The sequence below is a fragment of the Scyliorhinus canicula genome, chromosome 3 (genome assembly GCF_902713615.1).
Source record: "Scyliorhinus canicula chromosome 3, sScyCan1.1, whole genome shotgun sequence".
NCBI lineage: Eukaryota > Metazoa > Chordata > Chondrichthyes > Carcharhiniformes > Scyliorhinidae > Scyliorhinus > Scyliorhinus canicula.
The window spans coordinates 132,060,215-132,084,667 of NC_052148.1; the positions used below are offsets into that span (position 1 = coordinate 132,060,215).

At 47.3% G+C, this 24,453-nt stretch overlaps 1 protein-coding gene across 2 annotated transcripts in view; it reads right to left on the minus strand.

Moving 5' to 3' along the window:
- The window catches only part of LOC119962960 (LIM and calponin homology domains-containing protein 1-like), a 502,229-nt gene that overhangs the window by 314,988 nt on the left and 162,788 nt on the right, over positions 1-24,453 (minus strand). For both annotated transcript variants that reach the window (XM_038791315.1, XM_038791316.1), the window contains exon 2: positions 1,708-1,778. In XM_038791315.1, the coding sequence (XP_038647243.1) occupies positions 1,708-1,778 (71 nt within the window). The remainder of the gene's footprint in view (positions 1-1,707; positions 1,779-24,453) is intronic.

Sequence of the window (24,453 nt, forward strand, 5' to 3'; positions counted from 1 at the left end):
GGAGAGTTGGGGGGAACGTATTTTAAACGCAGATCGGGGTGACCTTTAAAGATGGAATCCCAGTCTCTGTGGAGCAGGCCTTGCCTGCTCTTTCAGGCCCAGAGTGATGGAACAGACCACACCCCCAGATTCTCTCTGCACTGAGTGCCAGAAAGAAAATCTGGTCTGAAAACTCGGCTGTGTTTCTGGAGAGACTATGTTTTCAGTCACACCCTGACACTGCCATTTTTTCAGAAAGTTCCACCCTAGGTTTTTCTGATGCTTCTTTTAGATGACGAAAACCAAGGTTTATAAGGCTAACTTGATCTTAGGGGTTCTTGTCATTGCACTAACTTGTTTTACCTGTTCAGGTGCTACACAGCAGTGCCCCTGTTGCACTGCCAGAATTTTCATTGGAGCAGTGACGGGCACCTGCTGCGAGCAGATGTGTTGCTAGGCGACTGTGTGCCTGTTATATTTAGTGATCTTCAACTCAATTAACCAGGTCGCAGATATGGCAAAGACAGTACTGCCCTGACCATCTTTCAATGGAAGGAGAATTCAGGCTAAATTCTTTATAAAATAAGCATCATATGATTGCAAAAGTTTGTCAACAACATTCTCTTAGCCTGCTGTCGAAATGCATAATCCAGGTTTTAGCAATCTTTGCATTGATTGGCCCTACATACACAAGACGACACAGCATTTAATCTGTTACATATTAGTTTGCCCTTTGTTAACAACTAATTCTTTAAAGTGCAGTCGATTCATCATCAGGTTAACAGAATCTGTTGAAAAATTCTGCAAATATACCTAATAAACTATTGGTGCACAAGCAGTGCTCACATCGTGCAAATAAGCAATTTGATTGGCTCATGGTCAAGCCTGTTTGCAGTAAATATTCTGTGGCTTAATTATGTATACACCATGTCAGGAAATTGCAGGATTAGTAAATAATGTGAGCTATTAGAATAATTACTTTTTCATGCATGTTGACCAGGCTCAAAACATCCTTGCATTACCGACCCTATAAATATGGTCAACAATGCTCCGATTGGTGCAGCAGTATCAGCATTTGTTAGTGTCAACACAAGTGGAGTTAGGATTAAGATGCAATTACATAGAAAGGCTCCTCGCCAGGCACCGAATCACTGCAACTGTTCTTTTGCAAACACTACCACTTTTAAGAAGATAGCTTTCTGCCACAATACAGGCGGAGGGCATAACCATATGACTTCTCTCAGTCCCGATTGTATATTTGTTCCAGATAGTGGAACACAGTAAAATCAGGCTGTAAATTCCTTTTCTGACAGATATTTTACACAAGGTGGCTTCTGCTTAGAGACACCATTATTACATTATTTATTAAAGGTCAACTAACAGAGTCACTGCACCCTTTGGCTGGAGCCTTATTTAGCACAAAGGAAAGCACATCATTCTTGTCAGTAACTGACCTCACCAAGCCTAACTTTCTATTCAATCAGAAATGGGTTCTAATTATTTCAAATTCAGCATTGCAAGTCATAAATAACTATGTTCAGTTCATATAGTAAAAACTTATTATGCAAAATTCGGACAGGATGCAAAAGCTGTGAATGCAATTATATCAGAGCTCTGACTGCAGCCAACAGCTAAATCAATCCCAGCGCCCCAGGCGAATGATATTTCTCACTTTATTTGGTTTGCTTGTTTTACAAATTTATTGGAAAAGAAGCATTGATTACTTACTCGCAAAGTAAGATTCCATTTTCCAAACCTGTTCGAAAGTCCTTATCTCCAAAACTTCTGCCTGTTACTTGCTGCAAAAGAAGATAAATGTTTTAGTAGGAATTATGGGGAAGAAACGCAATGTTATAGAATCCCTACAGTGCAGAAGGAGGTAATTCGGCCCACTGAGTCTGCACTGGCCCTTTGAAAAGAGAACCCTACCGAGGTCCATGCCCCCACCCTACCTCCGTAACCCTGCAATCCCACTAACATACTAAGGGAGAATTTAGCATGGCCAATCTACCTAACCTGCACACCTTTGGACTGTGGGAGGAATCTGGAGAACCTGGAGGAAATCCAGGCAAACACAGGGAGAAAGTGCAAACTCCACACAGTCACCCGAGGCGGGAATTCAACCCGGGTCCCTGGTGCTGAAAGGCAACAGTGCTAGTTAATAACAAGTGAATTACAACAACATGTAGGAGCATATACATTATCAGCCCTGGAATAGTCTGTTCATTTCTCAATACATGTAAAATAAATTCAAATGGCAACCTGTAATTGACAAAGACCTTCAGCTGGATTCTCCGCACCCCGATGCCGAAATCGCGCCCAGCGGCAGGGTGGAAAATCCATTTCTGCGCATGGAATGGGGACCGGTGGCGGTTCCCCGAGTCTCCGGGCCCCGGAAAGCCGTGTACTCTCTGAGTAGGCCACGACGTGTATCCCCTATCTACGGCCATTGCTGGAGGCCCGCTCCACCATTCTCCGCCCCTGACCGGCCGAATTCCCGATGACGTGGATCTAACATGGTCCTGCCGGTCGGGATACTAGCGTGGCAGCTGCGGACTCAGTCCGTGTCTGCCATGGTCAGGAGCAGACCGATCGGAGGGCAGGGGGAGCCTTATACGGCAACGGGCTAATTTTGAGCGGGCGGTCTATGTCGGGCCCGCGGCCGATTGGGGGCACTATTTGGGAGGTCGAGCCCTGTGGTCTGAGTCCGCCATGGAACACGGCCCCCTGTAGGCCCGTGCGGGGGCCAGTATCAAGTTTTTCTGTTGTGAAAGGCCACACTTTTTACAACAGCATGTTGACATAGTCCCAGAAACAGAGAATCCAGCCCCTTACTTCCTAAAACAAAGTTATGCTTCTAATGTTAAACGGTGCAGATTACAGGTGAGGTGTGTCACTTCTCGAATGATAATGATTCCTTCTCGTCAGTGCAATTTTGCACCCAACACATCGTCGGGAGAAACATGAGAAAGGTCTGCAAATTGTCGACATTTTCATTTCTAACCAAATGTAATATTGGCCAGGATTCTCCAACCCGATGTCAGGATAGAGAATTCCTGTAGGGAGGCAAGAATCGCGCCACGCTGTTGGCATCCCCATTCTCCGGCACCGATTCTTGGGCGCCCGCGGGTTTACGCCGCGTCGGTCGGGGACCGTTGACAGCAGCCACCTCCCCCTCCGGCGGTTCTCTGTCCCCGATGGGCCAAGTGGCCGACGAGTTTGGCCGAGTCCCGCTGGCATGGGTTACTCAGGTCCCACACAGTGGGATCTGGAAGGCGCGTGGTCCCCCCATGGTGCCCTGGCCCGTGATCGGGGTCTACCGATCGGTGGGCAGGCTGGTTCCGTGCGGGCCTATTTTACCCCGTGCCGGGCCCCTGTAGGGCTCCGTCATATTGACCGGGGGCTGGCGCGGAGAAGGGAACCCCCATGCATTCACGGAAATACGCCGTCCGTTCCGCGCATGAGCGAACTTGTGCGGGCCGTTCCGCGCCAGTTGGAGGTGTGGGGACCACTCCGGCGCCAACCTAGCCCCCGAGCATTCCCCATTATCGGCGACAGTTGACTTCGGAGTGGTTGGCGCCGCTTTTCATGCCGGCGTGGGGGACATAGCCCCATTATTGGAGAATCCCGCCCACTGTGTTTGATCTTGGATGCATAAGAAACACAAACTTGAAAATTTGTGAAACACGTGAACTACTGGTTCAGCTTTTACTTGTTTTCATTTGAAATCGTTCATACATTTTAAAATTCTACCTTTACCCCTTTGGGGCTGGTTTAGCACAGAGCTAAAGAGCTGGCTTCTAAAGCAGACCAAGGCAGACCAGCAGCACGGTTCAATTCCCATACCAGCCTCCCCGAACAGGCGCCGGAATGTGGCGACTAGGGGCTTTTCACAGTAACTTCATTTGAAGCCTACTTGTGACAATAAGGAATTTTCATTTCATTTCATTTCATGACCCACACAAGCCATCTCTTTTAAAAACTTTCCCTCATTAAGGAATACTAGTGTTGGAAAAGTGAAACTTCCCCCTGATAGTCATCTACCGTTAGCATCAAATACTCCCAAGTCAGTGACTGCACAACTGGATTTTTAAAAAAGCTACCCTTCCTCTGTTCTAACATCAACCATAGAAAGCACTCCCGACTACAGCAGTTCAGCCATTTTGTCCCCACAGAATAGTCATTCCACCTCCTCTCCAAGCTAGAGTTGCCAATTAGGATCATGGTTGAGATTTTCCAAACTAATGACCTTACCGCCAATATTTAAAGGAGAATTTCAACCCATCCATCTGGGCTGGATTCAAACACAGTGTAGTGACCGCTGTAGGTGCATGCACACAAGGGGTTAATGGATAAATAACAGCACCATGATCACTAGAGGGCTGGACCAACAGGGGTATAAAAAGCAGCCACACGATTTCTCTCGCTCTCTCGCTCGTGGGTGCACTGTGAACAGGGTAACATCAGAATCACATAGATAGTGGAGTTACGTTTAATTATTATTGTTAAATCTTTTTAACCAATTCCTAGTTTTCATGTTAAGGTAAATAACTCATGCATTAATAGTTATAGTTACTCAATAAATCTTTGTTGTTACTGGACGAGTTTGAGTCTTCTTCAACAAGATTCAGAGGACCTCACCATCAACCAATGATTGAATAACACATGTTATCGACCACGCAGGTAACACAACACCCAGTTCTCCCACAAATGTCACTCCTTCGCCTAAAAGAGCGATGGCTAACGGTGACATAATGAGACCAGTTACCAGGCAGTACATGATTGCAGTACAAGATCTTCAATTGCTCCCAGAATAGGTCTGCCTGAACATAGAAAATCATTATCTATATTGAAGACTTTGGAAGCTTGGAATATGAGTTACTCTGGGATAAATCTAACATCAAATCATTTGGATCAGTCTACCAGGTTCACACATCAGAACTGCTTCAAAGGAGAAATAACATTTTAAAAATGGTTTATATAGTCTGCTTAAAATTATGTTTCATATGAACTACTAAAACATTCAAGCAATTTAAAATATAACAGCAAGTGGACTTTAGTATTGTTATTTTAAAAGATTCCAAAATTTAATTGTACAAAACTATCTCTGAATAACAAAACAGTAGCAAAAGAAAATGCAGCAACGCTCTTATCTACACACAAAAAAAACTGGGTCAGTATTAAAGATTAGATCCACAGTGTTTTCAGAGGAGACTGAAACTCAGCTGGCTGCTGAACATGGTTTAGAATAACTGGGTCATTGTCCTTCCAAAGGAAAAAGGTGCTTTATCATTTTTCACAATACCTTTTACTAGAGGTCTTTTGGTCAATTTTCATTTAAATGAAGGATGCACTAAAATAAACCCAATTCAACAATAATCCTCAATCATTTGCTAAATTAATACCAATGATTTTGACTTTAGTCTCAAAAGTTTAATTTTTGGAAAATGTCAGCATTAGATTGGGAAAACCAAATTAGTAACTCTGCTGGATTCTCCGATTTCGCAGCCACGTTTTTCTCAGTGCTACTCCGTTCGCTAGCGGCGGGATTCCCTACTCCCGCCACTTGTCAATAGGATTTCCCATTGAAGCCACCCCATGTTGCTGGGAAACCATGGGGTTTGGGCGGGGGGGGGGGGGGGGGGGGGGGGGTTGCCGGCGGGAACAGAGAATCCCAACGGCCAGAGAATTCCGACCAATACCATAGAGGAGGAATTCCTGGAGTGTATACGGGGTAGTTGAGGAACCAATTAGAGAACCGGCCATCATAGACTGGGTATTTTGTAATGAGAAAGGAATAATTGGCAATCTAGTTGTACGAGGCTCCTTGGGGAAAAGACCATAATATGATCGAATTCTTCATTAAGATTGAGAGTGGCGTACTTGATTCTCAGACAAGGGTCCTGAATCTAAATAAAGGAACCTATGATGGTATGAGGTGTGAGTAGGCTATGATGGATTGAGGAAGATTACTAAAAGGGACAATGGTAGATAGTCAATGGCAAACTTTCAAAGAGCGCATTTGTGTGCTACAACAATTATTGATTCCTGTCTGGCACAAAAATAAAACGGGAAAGGTGGCCAAACCACGGCTTACAATGGACATTAGAGATAGTGGGCGAAATTCTCCGACCCCACGCAGGGTCGGAGAATCGGCCGGCAGCGGCGTTAATCCCGCTCCCGCCGGGTTTTTTATTCTCCGACCGGCCAAAAACCGGCGTTGTGCAAATCCCGCCGGCAGCCTCTGAAAACAGCTGGCGCCGGCGGGATTTCATTATATTTTTCTTTCCCCAAATCTCCGGCCCAGATGGGCCGAAGTCCCGCCGACGTGGCCACGGGTCACGTCGGCGAGAAACAGAGTAGCTTTAAAACGGCGTCAACCATTGATGATGGGGGAGGTTGCGGCGTTGGAGGGGGGTAGGGGTGGTGGGGGGGGTTTGGGGGCAGCGGCGTGCAGAGAGGGGGGGGCGACGGATGCCCGGGGCCAACGCACCATCGCCCCCCCTCTGCGCGCCGCTGCCCCCTACCCCAACCACCCCCCCTCACCACCCCTACCTCCCTCCAACGCCCCTACCCCCCTCACCACCCCTACCCCCCCAACCACCCCTACCCCCTCCAACGCCCCTACCCCCCTCACCACCCCTACCCCCCTCCCCACCACCCCTACCCCCTCCAACGCCGCCCCCCATCTCTCGCAACGCCGCAACCCCCCACCCTCAACGCCGCAACCCCCCACCCTCTCAACGCCGCAACCCCCCCTCAACCCCCCCTCATCGCCGCAACCCCCCACCCTCAACGCCGCAACCCCCCACCCTCTCAACGCCGCAACCCCCCCTCATCGGCGCAACCCCCACCCTCAACGCCGCAACCCCCCCCCCCCCCCCCAACGCCGGGTCTCTCTTCCTCCTCCCCACCACACAAACGCCGGGACTCGCCACTTCTGCAGCGGGTGAAACTGACGCCGATCGCGTCAGTCCGCTGCTGGCCCTTTCGGGGACGGAGATTACCGGCTTAAAAGAAGGCCTTGACGCCGGAGTCATCCGCACCGCTTTTTCCCGCCGGAAATGGGCGTCACGTCGGTCCGCGGAGAATTTCGCCCAGTATTAGGTTCAAGGAGGAGGCATACAAATTGGCCAGGAAAAACAGCAGACCTGATTGGGAGCAGTTTACATTTCAGCAAAGGAGAACAAAGGTATTTGTTAAGAAGGAGAAAATCGAGTACGGGAGTAAGATTGTGGGGAACATAAAAACTGACTGTAAAATGTTGATAGGTATTTGAAGAAAAAATGATTGGTGAAGACAAATGTAGGTCCCTTACAGTCCCCTTATATGGGAATTTATAAAGGGGAAGAGAGAAATGGCTGACTAACTAAATACATATTTTGGTCCTGTCTTCACAAAGGAGGCCACAAATAATATACCATAAATGTTGGGGAACACAGGATTTAGTGAGAGGGAAGAACTGAAGGATTTCAGTATTAGTAGGGAAATGATGTTGAAGAAATTGATGGCATTGAAGGCCAATAAATCCCAGGGCCTGATACCTACTGTTGTGACACCCTGGACAAGTGCGGGGTCAATTCCAGCCCCATTTGTCCCAGAATCACAACACAAGTTAATTCACCAATAATTCCGATAAAAATACCCAAAGATTTTGGCTGCCAATAATTACAGTCACCAGGTTTGTAATTCTAAACACAATTACTGTTTATTTATAACAAGAACTATAATGAATAATGCAGTAAATACAACTGCTTAACTATTAGATAATACCTAACTCCCCACTTTAACCCCTTCTGCACGTAGAGGCAAGGCAGAAAAAGACAAAGGAGTAAAAATAATAAGCAAAAGGAATAAGAGAGTCTTTGTGCTCAATTCTGTGGCCACGTTGTGCTCGAGTGAGAGCACAACGCAGCCGGTAGATCTTGGGAGAGATCTCTCGCGGGCTTCCCAGCAGGCTTCACGCCTTGTGGGATCTACCCCAGTCTCGCTAGGCGTTGGAATCTGAAGCATGACCAAAAGGGGCGTGACCAAACCGTGCACGCCTATATAGATTTTAAAACTTCGTAGGCGTGCTTACCAGGGATCTGCTGGCCTCCCGACATCTACCAGACCCCCCTCAATTAGGCATAGCTGGGTGCCATTAACTTCTGGTCCACACAAACATGGACCAGACGGAACGGCACCAGCGGTCTCCCGGACCATTGGAGACCCCTGGGTGGTCAGGGATAATGCAGGGTGGACTCCTGGCCCTCCTCCTGGAAAGCGGACACCTTGGCAATACCCAACGGGCACATTGGCACTGCCACCCTGGCACTGCCAAGGTGCCCGTGTGCGACTACAAAGCTGGCAGGAGCATTCCATGGGTGTGAGGGTGGCAGTGCAAGGGTGCCCAGGTGCCAGAATGGAACTGTCAAGGGTCAGGGCCTGAGAAGGCACCATGCCCATGAAAGGCGGTGGAGGGGGGGGGGGTTTGAAGGGATGGGGGAGTGTACAGCAGGTACGTAGAGGCCTCTGGGAGGTTGGGGTGATGGGTAGGGATCCTGAGGGAGCCTGTAAGGGGGCGTGGGAGGCCCTGAAGAGGGGGGAACCCCCAGGGACCCCATAGCAGAGTGTTCTCACTTGGGGGGGTGTGGGGTAGTGCGCATGTGTGTGAAGGGTGATATTACCCATGAGTGGGGGAGGGGGGGGTGTGAAGCTCACTTCGAGAATGGGGCACCCTTTCAAAATGGTGGCCCAATATCTGATTTAGCTCCCGAGTGCTGAACAGGGCAGCATGGTAGCACAGTGGTTAGCATGGTTGCTTCACAGCACCAGGGTCCCAGGTTCGATTCCCGGCTTGGGTCACTAGATTTAAAGCTGAGATGAAGAGGAACCACTTGGTGGTGAATTTGTGGAACTTGCTGCTCCATAGTGCGGCGGAGTCCGAATCATTAAATGGTTTCAAGAGGGAGATAAATATATTTCTGATTTAAAAAATGGATTAAAGTGACAGGTAGAGGGTTGGCTTTGAGACCAGGAAGAGGTCAGCCATGATCTAGTTGAATGGCGGAGCATGTTCGAAGTGCTGAATTGCTTACTTCTGTTCCTAATTCCTATGTTCTAAATATTTTTTTTAAATAGTGAATTTGATTTTAGAATGGACCATTAATTCAGCTTACAGGTGGGCAGAGTGACTGAATGCAGTAGTGAGCTTTTGCCATATACGTCCTCAGAATTGGGTCAGAATCCATGTCTGCAGCACGGCTGCAGAGCTACAATTCCCTCGGCTGCAGCTCAGATATAAAAATACCCCTCCACTTGACACTGAATATCAATTTGAAAAGCATTTCAAATCTAAAAAAGATATGAAGTCATGATGCTACAACTAAATTTCAAAACTACTGCTTCCGATCTGAAGTGCTTCACCGTTTACTGAAGTCATGTTATTGTTAGGGGCCAGGGTTTAGAGAACCCCAAAGTGTATCATGGAGTTCATCTGACCCACAACTTTTAATAGATTGTGGATGGGGAGCACACGGCCCACTTTACAGGAGTGGTACAGCAGAAATGGAAAAGTTTTTTTTTAATGAACAATTTTATTGAGGCATTTTTGGCATATAAAACAATGACATTGTATAGTACTGTACAGAAAGAAAAGCAAATAACATATAGTGCAAACCACGACTCCATTCCCGCAAGGACCTGCCTAAACCACCCCCTACTCTACTCTACCCTAGCCCCCTCCTCCCCCCCCCCCCCCCCCCACCCCTGACGATTAATTCTCCGCGAAGAAGTCAATGAATTGCTGCCACCCTAAAAGTAAACCTCTCAAGGCGAACTTAACCTTCTCTAGACGGAGAAAGCTCGCCATGTCCGATAGCCATGCTTCGGTCTTCGGGGGCTTTGAGTCCCTCCATGCCAACAGTATTCGTCGCCGGGCTAACAGGGAAGCAAAGGCCAATACATCAGCCTCCCTCTCTTCCTGGAATCCCGGGTCCTCCGACACCCCATAGATTGCCACCTCAGGACTCATTACCACCCCACTTTTCAAAACCCGGGACATGATGTCCACGAATCCCTTCCAGTACCCCCTGAGTTTAGGGCACGACCAGAACATCTGCACGTGATTAGCCGGCCCACTGGCGCATCTGGCACACTTGTCCTCCAGCCCGAAGAATTTACTCATCTGGTCCACCGTCATGTGGGCCCCGTGCACAACCTTAAAATGGATCAGACTGAGCCTGGCGCATGCTGCGGTCGTGTTTACTCTGCTCAGAGCTTCTGCCCAAATACCGTCCTCCATCTCCCTCCCGAGCTCCTCTTCCCACTTAAGCTTCAGGTCCTCAGTCTGTGTATCCTCTGCTCCCATTAGTTCCTTGTAAATGTCTAAGACTCTACCCTCACCTACCTCTCCCCAGACTCCAGTCTGTAAGAAGCCCGACCAAAGTCACCTGGTTCTTGTCCTGCTCGAAGGATGCAGTTCTGGCTGCATGGGTGTTAGTTTTCAGTGAAGACATGAAGGGTAGATGTTTAACATGCTGATTATCATTGAGGTCCAGGTAGGTGAGTTGCAATCTTAACACCCTGGGTGTTGTGCATTGTGCTGAGAGTTATTCTGCCCCTCCTCCTTTTTCTAACAGATTGCCCTGTTCTGTTTACCCTCTGCTCATTTGCCTGGTCATGCTGTAGTTCAATGGGAAAGCAAACTGTTGCACCCATGCCAGGGGATAATCGATTCGTGCAGAATCCTTGGAGTCAGGTTAAATTCTGAAAGCATGTGTCACACCACTCGCTGTAGACTTTAGCAGCTTCAAACGAATCCAGAAACCACCAAGTCCTCTAGAATCACGCAGGACCCAGTCGACATTGACCAACTAACTTGATTGGTTGATGATCCCTCTAAGTAGCCCTGATTGGTTAAGTTTGGGGGTCCTTCGTGCTGCTTAACACACGTTCTGCTGTGTGAGATTAAGAGACAGCAGTAGCAGGAGTATTGCGATCCAAAATGACAGCCCTGGTGCCAAAACAATGTTGCTGATTGACAGCATAACCTGCTTATTCTACATATCTCTGGGAACAGTCCCTGAGTGTACACTAACACCCTCACCAAAATGGCATCCAATGCAGCTTGACCCAGAGGTGCGCGTGGATGCCTCAGTCACCATTTTAGAGATGAAATAACACTCATAAAGATCAAAATTTTGCAGTGAATTTATTTTTTTTTAAAGCTTTGATTATCCCAGCACCTGAGGCTGGATGTTTTCGGCCTGAATTAGGCCGGAATGGAGGTGGGCAGGGAAAGGAATGAGAGTATCATTATACGGTGTAAGATCTGCCTCTATTTCTGACATTGGGTAGCACAGGTAGCATGGTGCTTAGCACAATTGCTTCACAGCTCCAGGGTCCCAAGTTCGATTCCCGGCTTGGTTCACTGTCTGTGCAGAGTCTGCATGTTCTCCCCGTGTGTGCGTGGGTTTCCTCCGGGTGCTCCGGTTTCCTCCCACAGTCCAAAGATGTCCAGGTTAGGTGGATTGGCCATGCTAAATTGCCCTTAGTGTTGGGTGGGGTTACTGGGTTATGGGGATAGGGTGGAGATGTGGGCTTGGGTAGGGTGCTCTTTCAAAGAGATGGTGCAGACTCAATGGGCCAAATGGCCTCCTTCTGCACTGTAAATTCTATGATTCTATGATCAGCAATTTTAATGAAGGTGGGGGGAACGTGGTCCTCCGAACTCCACTGCGCTTATTAACAGGTCAATTAAAATACATAGAAGGACTTTCCAAAAGGCAGACCTTGGTGGAGGTGGTCAGACTTGAAGAGTCCTCAACAATCAGACACAGCAAGTGCAGGCATGCAGCAAGTCGGAGGCAAGTCACGAGAGAAGAAAACTTCATGAAGGTTAGTGGCATGGTGTAAGATGGTGTATTACCTCCCTTATTTAGAGGAGTACATAATAAGGACAGGGTAGAAGTTCTGTTGAAAGTGGCAGGTAGGGCAGGCTGAGAGCCATTCATGTGGCGGTAAATACATAGAAGAAATAGTAGTGATGTCCAACACACAAGGATTGCATTAAAGATCCAAGATACAGGGTGCACAACAATGTTTTCTAGGATACACCTGGTACAGTATTTCTCAGCTGGTGCGGTTTCCCACCATGCCATCCAAAGGGTCAGTGGGAATGCACCCCAACTATCTCATGCAGCCCCACAGCCATTTAACTCACCAGGGAACATCAATTAGCTGGAGACAGGACTTCCACCCTACTCTCGGGCGGCACGGTAACACAGTGGTTAGCAATGTTGCTTCACAGCTCTAGGGACCGGGGTTCGATTCCCTGCTTGGGTCACTGTCTGTGCGGAGTCTGCACGTTCTCCCTGTGTCTGCGTGGGTTTCCTCCGGGTACTCCGGTTTCCCCCCACAAGTCCCGAAATATGTGCTTATTAGGTGAATTGGACATCCTGAATTTTCCCTCAGTGTACCCGAACAGGCACTGTAGTGTGGCAACTAGGGGATTTTCACAGTATATTTTTAGAATCTTTTATTGTCACAAGTAGGCTTACATTAACACTGCAATTAAGTTATTGGTACCACCCGGTGGGAGCTCGGATCCGTGGCCACGGTGGCAGTCCTGGTGGGGGCCGGCGGGAATTTGACTCCAGGGGGGCCTCAGCAGTGGCCAGGCCTGCGATCGGGGGCCACCAATCGGCGGGCCATCACGATCTGGGGGGGACCTACCTTACTTTGCGCCGAAGTGGCCCGCCCTGTGCATGCACGGACCTGCTTGCTGCCGCCGTGCGTATGTGAGGCCGCGCGGTCTGGCCCTGCTAGCCCACTGGAAAACAGAGAATCACCCCGGCCTTTTGAGGAAAAAGTCCGGAGCGATTCTCGCCCATTTTCAGGAGGGCTTGGGAACTTAGTCCCCAAAAAGGAGAATCCCGCCCAGTGTTCTGGTTTAAGACAGTCAGGGATTGGTTCCTGCAAGATGCTTCTGAGAGAGCTGGGCAGAAGTGATTCGACCTTGAACGGAGAAAGAGACAGTCTCTCTCTCTCTCTCTCCCTCATTGCTGAAGTAAAGAACTGCTCCATTATTCTAAAACCAGAGAGTGCCTGACACAACTTTACTATAAAGTTGAAATGATCTTGAATCTACAGAGAAAGTAGACAACCTTGCCAGAGAAAACCATCTGAAGCCTGGAAGGAAGAAGTACCGGAATGAAAGCTGAACTCCAGAAAGACATTAACCGATCCTCATGCATCAAAGATACTTTATCCTTTTATTTTTATTGATATTTTCTTTACCTCTCAACCACCCTTTCCCCTCTGTGTTGTTGATGTGTGTGTGTATGGGAGAGGGGGAGTTGGGAAAGGGATATTAGATAATCAGCTACAGTTTTGCCAGTTTAATTATCTTACTGTTAAATAATTAAAGGTTATTTGGGTTTAAATTTGGCAAACTCGATGACTGCAATTTGTTGGGCTCAGCAAGGTCCTCAAGTATTTTAAAATACCATCTAATTTCACTTGTGCTGTGACTCAGGATCAAGGATCAAGTGGGGCTGAAATTGGCTGGCAGGTTTGTGTGGTGTCGTGGTCGCTGTTCTGAAGCAAATTACCCAGCCTTCAGAACAGCGACCACGACACCACAAAATCCCACCAACTGTTCTGGCTTGAGACAATTCACACCTCTTTAACCTGTGATTATCCCTCTCCCTGGATCTGTAATGATTTGATTACCTGCAAATGCCTGCATTCCAAGCATTGTCCAGCATCTCTGACTTTGTCTATATAAATGTTTCTGGAACATACCTCGCCATTCACCTGAGGAAGGAGCAGTGCTCCGAAAGCTCGTGTTTGAATCAAACCTGTTGGACTTTAACCTGGTGTTGTAACACTTCTTACTGTGCTCACCCCAGTCCAACGCTGGCATCTCCACATCATTAATTGTATGGAAATAGGGCTTAATTGGTGATAATAGATTTCTAGCTACAGCAAGATCCTGATTTTGCCTACGAGAGCGGGCCAGTTGCATCGCAAACTGTTTGGCGCCTGCCACAGTTCTCATTTTCGGCCTTCGCACTATTCACTGGCCTCATTACACTTGAGTGAGAGCGTAATGAGGCCAGAGAAGCGCACCCTTAAAGAAGAGACACTGAAGAAGTGAAAATCAAATCCTGGTGAGGAAAGGGTGTAGGTCCAAGAATGGGTTCTATGCCTATCGCTATATAGACTGTGTTCAACAGAGGGCAGACTCTGACTAGGGGCTTTGCATTACATGTTGTAACATTCAAAGACAAGCAGAACATTCGCAAAATGTTTGATACCTAAGTTACATATGTTATTTGTGGTAAACTCAATGTCATTGTCATCTGGAATTGAATAAAGAAACTGATGCAAGTAAACAAAATATTTTTTCCTTAAATATATTTTACAAACATAAATCACAGTATTTCAGTGTCCTTACAGCACGAACTTTCTTAAAATTACTATCTGCCTTTTAAAAGAAAACCAGCTTTAATGACTTCCATATCTGCTTTCAACTTAAACTTCTCCAGTAATTTACTGCTTTACTATGCCCATTGATCTAACTGCTAACTACTACATAACCAACACACTAACAGGGTTTCATCAATAAATTTATCGTCAATTTAATCCTGGTCATTAACTCCAGCCTCTTCAAACACATGCAACAACCAAAGCTACTGATTATTGTAAAACATGGCTTGCTGTTGAACTGCGCTGCACAGATGTATAATTTGCAAAAGCTCCATTATTGTGTATGACTAATACAAAGGCCCAACATTGAAATTCATTTCTAAGGATGTACATGTGCAAGATGGGCACAGATCGGCGGGTGCAAAAACAGTTGAGCACTTACATCATTGCTCTTGACAGAGGAGTGTTTGTTCTGAATGGGCTGATGCTTCGAGGTATGAAACAATAGCTTGAGCTGGTTTCCTCTCCCTTGTCAAAACACCTGCTAACTGCATCAATCCACTTCATCCATTATGCAGCAACGAGAGAAAGGAGCATTCCAGCTTGTTTTTCCCATCACGATACTATCAATAAGACCCTTGCAAATTGAGAACTCCATAATGCCAACTGGCTTGTCTCATCATTACTGAAACCTAAATAGGCTCCAAGTACAATGTCTACACTCCCAGTTAGCAGCCTTTGTCTTTTTATTCGCATTGCACTGGCATTTCTATTTAACTGATCAGTAGTTTAGGAAACAAATGCTGAGGGACTACATTTTGTCATCTATGTTGCATGCCTCGGAGACATAGACAACGAACAAAGAGACTATTGATAAATTGAATGCATTCGAGATGTGGACATGTAGGAGGATGTTCTGCATATCCTACACAGACAGAAAGACCAATGAGTAAGCGCTGGAAATGGCTAGACGAAAGAGCAAATGAGCATAATATTAAAGAAAAAAAGATACAGGTGAAAAAATGAAAATCGCTTATTGTCACAAGTAGGCTTCAATTAAGTTACTGTGAAAAGCCCCTAGTCGCCACATTCCCCCGCCTATTCGGGGAGGCTGGTACAGGAATTAGGTTAGGATTTGCCGACGGCAGAGGTGGCCTACCATTGACTGGCAGCAGGATCTTCCAGTCCCGTCGATGTCTACAGGGTATTGCATACCCCGAACCTTCCACTGTTGGGGAACACTCCACGGGGGAGTCGCCATCTTGGACCGGAAGATCCCGCCAGCGGAAAGTGCCAGAAGATTTCGGCCACAGTATTTTGGTGATGCCATTAAGGCAGACAGAGGCAATTATTAGAAAGAAAGTTTGACAAAAAATATATGCAAGGGAAGCAGAGGAGAAAATGGATGACGGACAAAATGGACTGGATGCAGATGACCTATGTGGAATGTGCCGGGAGGGGCAGCACTGGGCTGAGAGAGGTGGAGATCCAAGTCAATCGAATTTCTGGGAAGATGACACCAAAAAAATGAAGGAGTCTATCTTAATTCACAAAATCACTGCACATGACAACAATAAAATATTTTCCACAAGGATCAAATATTTAAGATGGACTAGTATTCCTGTGTGTGTTTTATTAAACGGAGTGAACAACATTTTCTAATGCTGCCAAAAAAAACTTGTTTCACATCGTGGCTCATGGGGTTTGTATATGTATGCATTGCAGGGCGGGGGGGGGGGGGGGGACTAGATGCCTTGTTGCCTTTGCATTTGAGGACCTTTATATTCAGGTTGACACATAATCGCAGTAGTTTTGGAGGTGGTGTTGCTTCAGATTCTTTGATTTGTGCAAATCTGGACATGCATCCAGTGATACTATGTCCTTCCTTTATAAAGACAATGTCACCTCTCTCAAGATGCTGAGAACACAGGCCTTATAAACCATCAGCTCGATCCTAAGAGTTAGCTTGGTGTTTCCCCATGCACGTTTCACAATTATTCCAGAGGTGATAGCTACTTTCTCTATGTGTGTATTAAGCTCTGCATCAAAGGACAGATTGTCTATGAGCAGGAGGTGACATAATTTTCTAACCATTTCCAGTGAAATGTTATTTGGAACAAAGCAAGTACAGCACAGGAACAGGCCCTTCGGCCCTCCAAGCCTGCGCTGACCATGCTGCCCGTCTGAACTAAAATATTCTACACTTCTTGGGTCCATATCCCTCTATTCCCATTCTATTCATGTATTTGTCAAGATGCCCCTTAAATGTCACTATCGCCCCTGCTTCCACCACCTCCTCTGGCAGCGAGTTCCAGGCACCCACTACCCTCTGTATAAAAAACTTGCCTCGTACATCTCCTTTAAATCTTGCCCCTCGCACCTTAAATCTATGCCCCTTAGTAATTGACCCCTCTACCCTGGGAAAAGTCTCTGACTATCCACTCAGTCTATGCCCCTCATAATTTTGTAGGCCTCTATCAGGTTGCCCCTCAACCTCCTTCGTTCCAGTGTGAACAAACCAAGTTTATTCAAACTCTCCTCGTAGTTAATGCCCTCCATACCAGGCAACCTCCTGGTAAATCTCTTCTGCACCCTCTCTTAAAACCTCCACATCCTTCTGATAGTGTGGCGACCAGAATTGAACACTATACTCCAAGTGTGGCCTAACTAAGGTTCTAGTCGCCCTTCAGAAGGTGGTGGTGAGCTGTCTTCTTGAACATCTGCAAGTTCATGTGCTGTAGATGCACCCACAGTGCTGCTCGGGAGGGAATTACAGGATTTTGACCCAGCAGCAGTGAAGGATATATTTCCAAGTCAGGTCATGTGATCAGGGGATGAGATGCAACACTTTGTCCCATGAGCACAGTTTTCTTGATGCGTCTAGTCAGGGAGAACAAGTGAGAAGCATGGAAGAGACAGGCTATGAGTCTTTGTAGCTGAATTTCCATGTGGGGGATGCGAGCAACATCATCAGCATAGAGCAGTTTGCTGATCAGGGCACAATGTGATGTCTTCACTTTCAGTCTGGATAGACTATGGAATTTTTTTCTTTACAGGATGTGAGTGTCCCTGTCTAGACTAGCATTTATTATCCATCCCTAGTCACCCTTCAGAAGGTGGTGGTGAGCTGCCTACTTGAACATCTGCAAAGTTCATGTGCTGTAGATGCACCCACAGTGCTGCTAGGGATGGAATTCCAGGATTTTGACCCAATAACAGTGGAGGAACGCCGATATATTTCCAAGTCAGGCTGGTGAGTGACTTGGAGGGGAATCTCCAGGTGTTGGGGTTCCCAGGTATCTGCTGCTCTTGTCCTTCTAGATGGTAGTGGTTGTGAGTTTGGAAGGCGCTGTCTAAGGAACCTTGGTGAGTTACTGCAATGCATCTTGTAGCTGGTACACTCGACTGCCAATGTTCCTAAGTGGTGGAGGGATTGAATGTTTGTGGAAGGGGGAGCAAATAAACAGGCTATTTTGTCCTGGATAGTGTCGCGCATCTTGAGTATTGTTGGAACTGCACTCATCCAGGCAAGTGGAGAGTATTCCATTACACTTCTGACTTGTGCCTTGTCGATGGTGGGCAGGCTTTGGGTAATAAGAAGGTGAATTACTCACCACAGGATTCCTAGCCTTTGACTTGTTCTGGTAGCCACACTATTTATATGTGCTAGTCCAGTACAGTTTCTGGTCAACAGTAATCCCCAAGATGTTGATTTAGTGAGATTTGCTGATGGTAATTGAATGTCAAGGGGCAATGGTTAAATCCTCTCTTGTTGGAGATGATCATTGCCTGGCATTTGTGTGGCACAAATGTAACTTGCCACTTGCCAGCCCAAGCCTGGATATTGTCCAGGTCTTGCTGCATTTAGACTTGACCTGCTTCAAGATCTGAGGAGTTACAAATGGTGCAGTCATCCGCAAACATCCCCACTTCTGACCTTATGATGGAAGGGAGGACATTGATGAAGCAGCTGAAGATAGTTGAGCCAAGGGCACTACCCTGAGGAACTCCTGCAGTGATGTCCCAGGACTGAGATGATTGACCTCCAATCAGCATAACTGACTTCTTTTGTGCAAGATATGACTCCAACCACCAGAGAGTTTTTCTCTGCTTCCCATTGACTCCAGTTTTGCTCGGGCCCCTTGATGCCATTCTCGGTCAAGAACAATCAGTCTCACCTCAAGACTGGCATTCTTTTGTCCATGGTGAACCAAGGCTGTAATCAGGTCAGGAGCTCAGTGAACCTGGTGGATCCCAAACTGAGTGTTGATTAGTAGATTGTTGCTGAGCAAGTGCTGGCTGACTTAGTGTGCAAGTCAACTCCTTCCATATCTACAGGGAAGTCAAAGGTCGAGAGCACAGAGAAGAAGATACAAAACAGAGTGGGGCTCAGGCACAGCCCTGTCTTACTCCATTCTTCACTCTGATACTATCACAAGTGGAGCCATCGAACAGTGTGGTGCATGTTCTCATGGAAGGAGTGGATTAAGCTGAGGAGCTTTGATGGACTGCCAAAGGTCCACTAATGCCGTGATTTTAACATTTGCATCTTTGTTTTTTAAATTATTACCCGCACAGACTCCTCTAGCTCTACAATTTACAAAAACTCATAGAATAAAGAGAACCATCTCTGGGGTGGAACTGTGCTGTGGTTGTCCTTGACTGGCCAGCTCAGAGACAGTTAAACAAATCAAATTTCCTACAAGACATATAAAGAGCCATACAAAGATAAATTTCTCATACCCACATCAGCACAAAGGTTGCAATTTATGTCATTGCTCTGGCGAGCAGTGACAAAAATTTTTAAATATCAGCTGGAGGTGTAAACTGCATTATTATTATTTTTTAAGGTAGCACTAAACACATAGTGCAAGTTAAACTATTGAACGAGGGGAACAAGTAATATCACATTGAGATGTAGCAGTACTGACGGATTGATATTTGTGATGATTAACTATGCTGAGAGCACTAATTATCCTGAATACAAAAACCTATGAGATCTCCCACCTGTTAAAAGCACTTCTTCCTCCGACCAACCTCTGCAACAAACACCTGGAATCGTCCTAATGGTCTGTTAGCAGCTGAATAATTATTGTCTCTGCAGGCTGGTACATGTAGGGTGAAATCTAACGGGCATGTCACGTCCGACTCAGGACCCAATGTGGCCGGTAAATCTCACAAGAGGCCTCTGGTGGCCGGGCTCTGGGCAGGGTGATACCTGCAATCTGACATCCTTCCCCACCCAAACCCTATCTGCTGCCATGACTTTCATATTCTTCTTCCCAGATCAGCATCTGCTCCCTCAGACCACAATCTGCCTCCCATCCACCTTCAGAACCTCATGCAATGATTAGAGCCTTCATCAGGTTGCCTGCATCCCCTGACAATCAGGCAACGCCTTGCCCCATCATCTGCACCCTACCCCCCCCCCCCCCCAACATTAAGCATCATTCCCCCCCACACCACACCATGTAGTTGCACAATGCCAATATCAAACACCACCCTCACCCACAAGTTCTTCCCAGCCACCCAATAGACAAACCCCACCTGTTCTCAGCCCTGCTTATCCTCGGCCTAATGCTGCAAGCTTTTCTGCTCGAGTAGCAGCCAGCTTCCAAAGCCAAGCTGGCCATAGGTGAGAAACCCAAAAAAAAAATGTAAAGATAGCCATGTGAGAAACCTGTACTTCCGGGTTTCCCCGCCTCAGAATGGCAGCCTGACTCCCTCACCACCTCCAAACTAATGTGCAGTCCATTTTCCCAAATACCGTCAGGAAGCTGGCTACTCTGGGGGTAAGTTTTTTTAAAATGCGGGTGTAATATTCGCAATCCTCCAGCCTTCTTACATTAAACCCATGTCCAAGGGAGATTGGAAGATTGTTGCTAGAATCTACCTTACTTCCCTCAGTAATCTTGGATGCATCCCATCTGGATTGGATGGCTTTTCTAGTTTGAGGACCACCAACTTTTAAATATAGTGTTAATAATAATCTTTATTGTCTCAAGTAGGCTTAAATTAACACTGCAAAGGAGTTATTGTGAAAATTCCCTAGTCGCCACACTCCGGCGCCTGCTCGGGTACACTGAGTGAGAATTCAGACTGTCCAATTCACCTAACATGCACATCTTTCGGGACTTGTGGGAGGAAACTGGAGCGTCCGGAGGAAACTCACGCAGACACAGGGAGAACGTGCAGAATCCGCACGTTCAGTGGCCCCAGCCGGGAATCAATTCTGGGCCACTGTCACTTTCATTCTATCCAGTAACACTACTGTTGTCTCCTTCATTGGCAGAATTCACTTTTCTCAGGTACAAGGCACGTATTTATGCCTCTGCCGCCATAAGACCTACCCTTTGGTCCCTAAGTGGCCTTACCCTTCCTTTGAATACAGCGTTACTATTTATGTGTTTCTGAAAGACCTGTGGGTTCCCTTTTATGTTGGCCATAAAATGCTTAATGTACTATTCTTAATGTAATTTCTACTGCTGCACAGCCCTTTGTGAAGATTCCGCAAAGGTTTTTTTTGCAAAGATAGTCTATTAAGAAAGGCTAAGACCCAAAGCAGCCCATGAGATCAAATCCGTATAATTATGTATGTGCATAAAGATGATATAGAAACAGAAATGTCTCTGAAAACCTGCCGGATTTTTAAATAAAGCTTTATTTCTGTATAACTACTGTACTTTGGAACATGGGTCTGACCAAGACTGCTGTACTTCCTGTCTAATTAAAGAATCAATTGAATACTGGGATAGGAAAAAGCTCATTAAATACACCCACTATGAAGTGAGACTTGAACCCAAGTCAAATCACAATTGATACCAATGTAATTAGTACCAGCATGTTGTGATTTTGAATGTGATTATAGCTTTCATGTTAATATTTATTTTGCATGATTGGACTATAATGTGGTTGGTCCATTCCAATGTGTGTCAGAGCCCTCTTGGATGTAGTCACAGGAGTGGGGCCTCAGCCCAGCAAGAATGAAGAGCCGCTAACACTCGGTCTACTAGCCTAACACCCGCTCCTCGCCCCAACTAAAATCGGGAATTCAGGATCCAAATCAATGTTAAGAAACCTAATGAATCAGTTCCAGGAATGACTTTTGTAGTTCTATTCTTTTCCATGCAGGCTCCAGGGCCACTGGAACATGCACCACTTTGCCAGATTTTGTGCTTTGATTTTTACAAGCTTGCCTCCATCCCCCATGTTTTTATATCCTTTAGTCATTAAACTTCAGTCACTGAAACAATTAGTAGGTCATCCTACTTCTCTCCTGTATGTCTATATTTATGTTGCCATCTTCCTTTTTGTTTTAATCCTTTTTTAAACTCTGTTCACCTGCCATATCTTCCAATTCTGATAGAGTCCGCAGTTGAATTGCTAGTTCCTCCATTTTCACAAAGATGTTGCGTGTCCTGTTGAGTTTTTTTAACATTCTTTGCTTCAGGTTTCTAATATCAGCAGCTTATTTACATTCCATGCAACGATGCTATAAACTTAAAGCTTTCAGGATTATCTGATCATTAGCACCTTTGGAAAATGGAGGAGTTAGTGTGAGGCGGAATTCTCCCAAGTCTCCTCCAGCAGGTTCAATGACGGGCACAGGGGGGAGGGAGGGAAGGGGGGGGGGGGGGGGGGGCGGTCCATATTCTGGCCTCAGAGTACTCCTGGAAATCTATCTTTATTTTCAGGAGCAAAAGCAAAATGCTGCAGATCCTGAAATTAAAACAGAAAATGCTGGAAAAACTCAGCAGGTCTGGCAGCATCTGCGGAGAGAGAAAATAGAGTTAATGTTTTGAGTCCATCTGACTCTTTTTCAGAGCAGAGTCTTCTGAAGTAGTGTCATCCAGACTCAAGAGTAAATTCTATTTTCTCCCTCCACAGATGCTGCTAAACCTGCTGAGTTTTTCCAGCATTTTCTGTTTTTATTTAATTTTCAGGAGGTCCACCTTCTTTCTTCAATTGTGGGTCTGTGGCATTGGGTGCCTTTTCAATATAGCGTCCAGATAGAACGGTGGACTACGCGCCATCGGACCTGCCCCTCCATGGAATACGGCTGAAAATCCCGGTTGCATAATTAATGAGGTGGGGCAGGACGTTTTGGCATGTTTTCCCACCGGCCTCCACTGTGGGAAATACTCCAGGTTTCTACCCCCGCCACAGAACTTCATCCCAAATGGGTGAATTCCGGTCATGGACTCTGCCAGACTGCAGGACTATGGGTGCGATCTACCAGCCTCGGCTCACCCGACCCAGTGATGCGACAAGGCCACTAAATCTTATGAGAGACCTCTCGCAAGATCTACGATGCTCGTTACGCCTCGCGATATCGAACGAGGTCTCACGAGGTGTCGCGATCTGGATCCTGCCCAGCATATTCAAGCGAGTAACTAACCTCACTTGGATATGTCTCCACCGGAGTTACCCAAGGCGCGAGATCGAACAGCCTCACCTCGGAAACCTGACCGCAGCACCATTTAGCCCTGGTTTCCACAAACGTGGACCAGTCATAACAGGACTTGAGGAGGTCTCCCAGACGATCAGAGCCCCATGAGTGGTCAGGCTCTGGGCAGAGTGGGACACTGGCACTCCCGATGCATGGGCACTGTCAGGGTGCCAGGCTGGCAGTGCCAAGGTGCCCGTGTGCCAGGATCAGGTCCGGCGGTACCCTACCCTCATGAGGTGGGGGTGTGTAGGGGGGGCCTCGAGGACCCACTAATTGATAAATCGGAGCATTGAAGCTGCAGCGGTGGGGGGGGGGGGGGTCCGAGAGATTGGGATGTTATTTTATGAGTTCGCTAGTGCAGGAGACGCTGCCTCACCGAAGCCCGATAAAGAAGCAGAGTCCCATTTCATAGTGGGGTCGTTCTTGGCGTTGCAAGCGCCGGGAATCACCCTCCACTAAATGCGCCCAAAATCTGGGGCGAGATTCTGTGATCCTGAGGCTAAGTATTGATGCCGTCGGAAACACCTTCACGTTTCTCGACAGCGTCAACATGGCCTCAGGATTAGCAATTCTGACCCCTACAGGGACCCAGCACAGCACTGGAGCGATCCACGCCACTCCAGCTGCTGATCCTGACGTGAACTGAGCGCCGCGGGGTCCACGCATGCGCAGTGGCATCGGTACCAACGCGTGCATGAGCAATGGCACCAGCGCCAATGCGCGCATGTGCAGTGGCTCCCTTCTCCGCGCTGTCCCCGACGCAACATGGCGCAGGGCGACAGGGGCCGGCGCAGAAGAAAGGAGGCCCCCAGCCAGAGAGGCCGGCTGATCGGTGGGCCCCAATCGCAGGCCAGGCCACATCGGAGGCCCCCCCTACAGGCCACCTCGGACCCTTCTACGCCGAGGTCCCGCCAACTGAAAGCAGGTGTGAACGGCGCCGGCGGCACTCAGGTTTTTTACGATGGCCGAGAATCGGTGGGGGGGGTCGCGTAGAGCGGCCCCCGACCGGCGCCGCGCCTATCACTCCAGCGCCAATGGCATAGATTCTCCGCTTAATCGCAGCAATTCTCGGCCCGGGATGGGATGTGGGGCCTTTAGTTCTCTTTAGGGTCTCAATCAGTGTCTGAGGAAGACAAAAGCCTGCCCACTCCAGATTTAATCAGGTGGAGGCAAAGAGGTAAGGAGGTCCCCACCCCTCACCCTCAAACCCAATTAAACAGACCTCCACCTCCAAACTCGCCTCCAGCGGGGGCGGCAAATTCCACTCTGTGGTCTTGTGTGTGTATCTGTGCCGGTGACTACATCAAGTGTGAGTGGTACATATTGTTGCTCTTGCAATTGCTGCAGGGAAACTTTCAAACCATGACGAGAGAGTACAGGAATCAGATAGAGAATCTGGTGAGCTGGGGCTGTGACAACAATAATCTCTCCCTCAATGTCAACAAAACAAAGGAGATTGTCATCGACTTCAGGAAGCGTAGAGGAGAATATGCCCCTGTCTACATAATAATAATCACTTATTATCACAAGCAGGCTTCAATGAAGTTACTGGAAAAGTCCCTAGTCGCCTTATTCCGGCGCCTGTTCGGGGAGGCCAGTACAGGAATTGA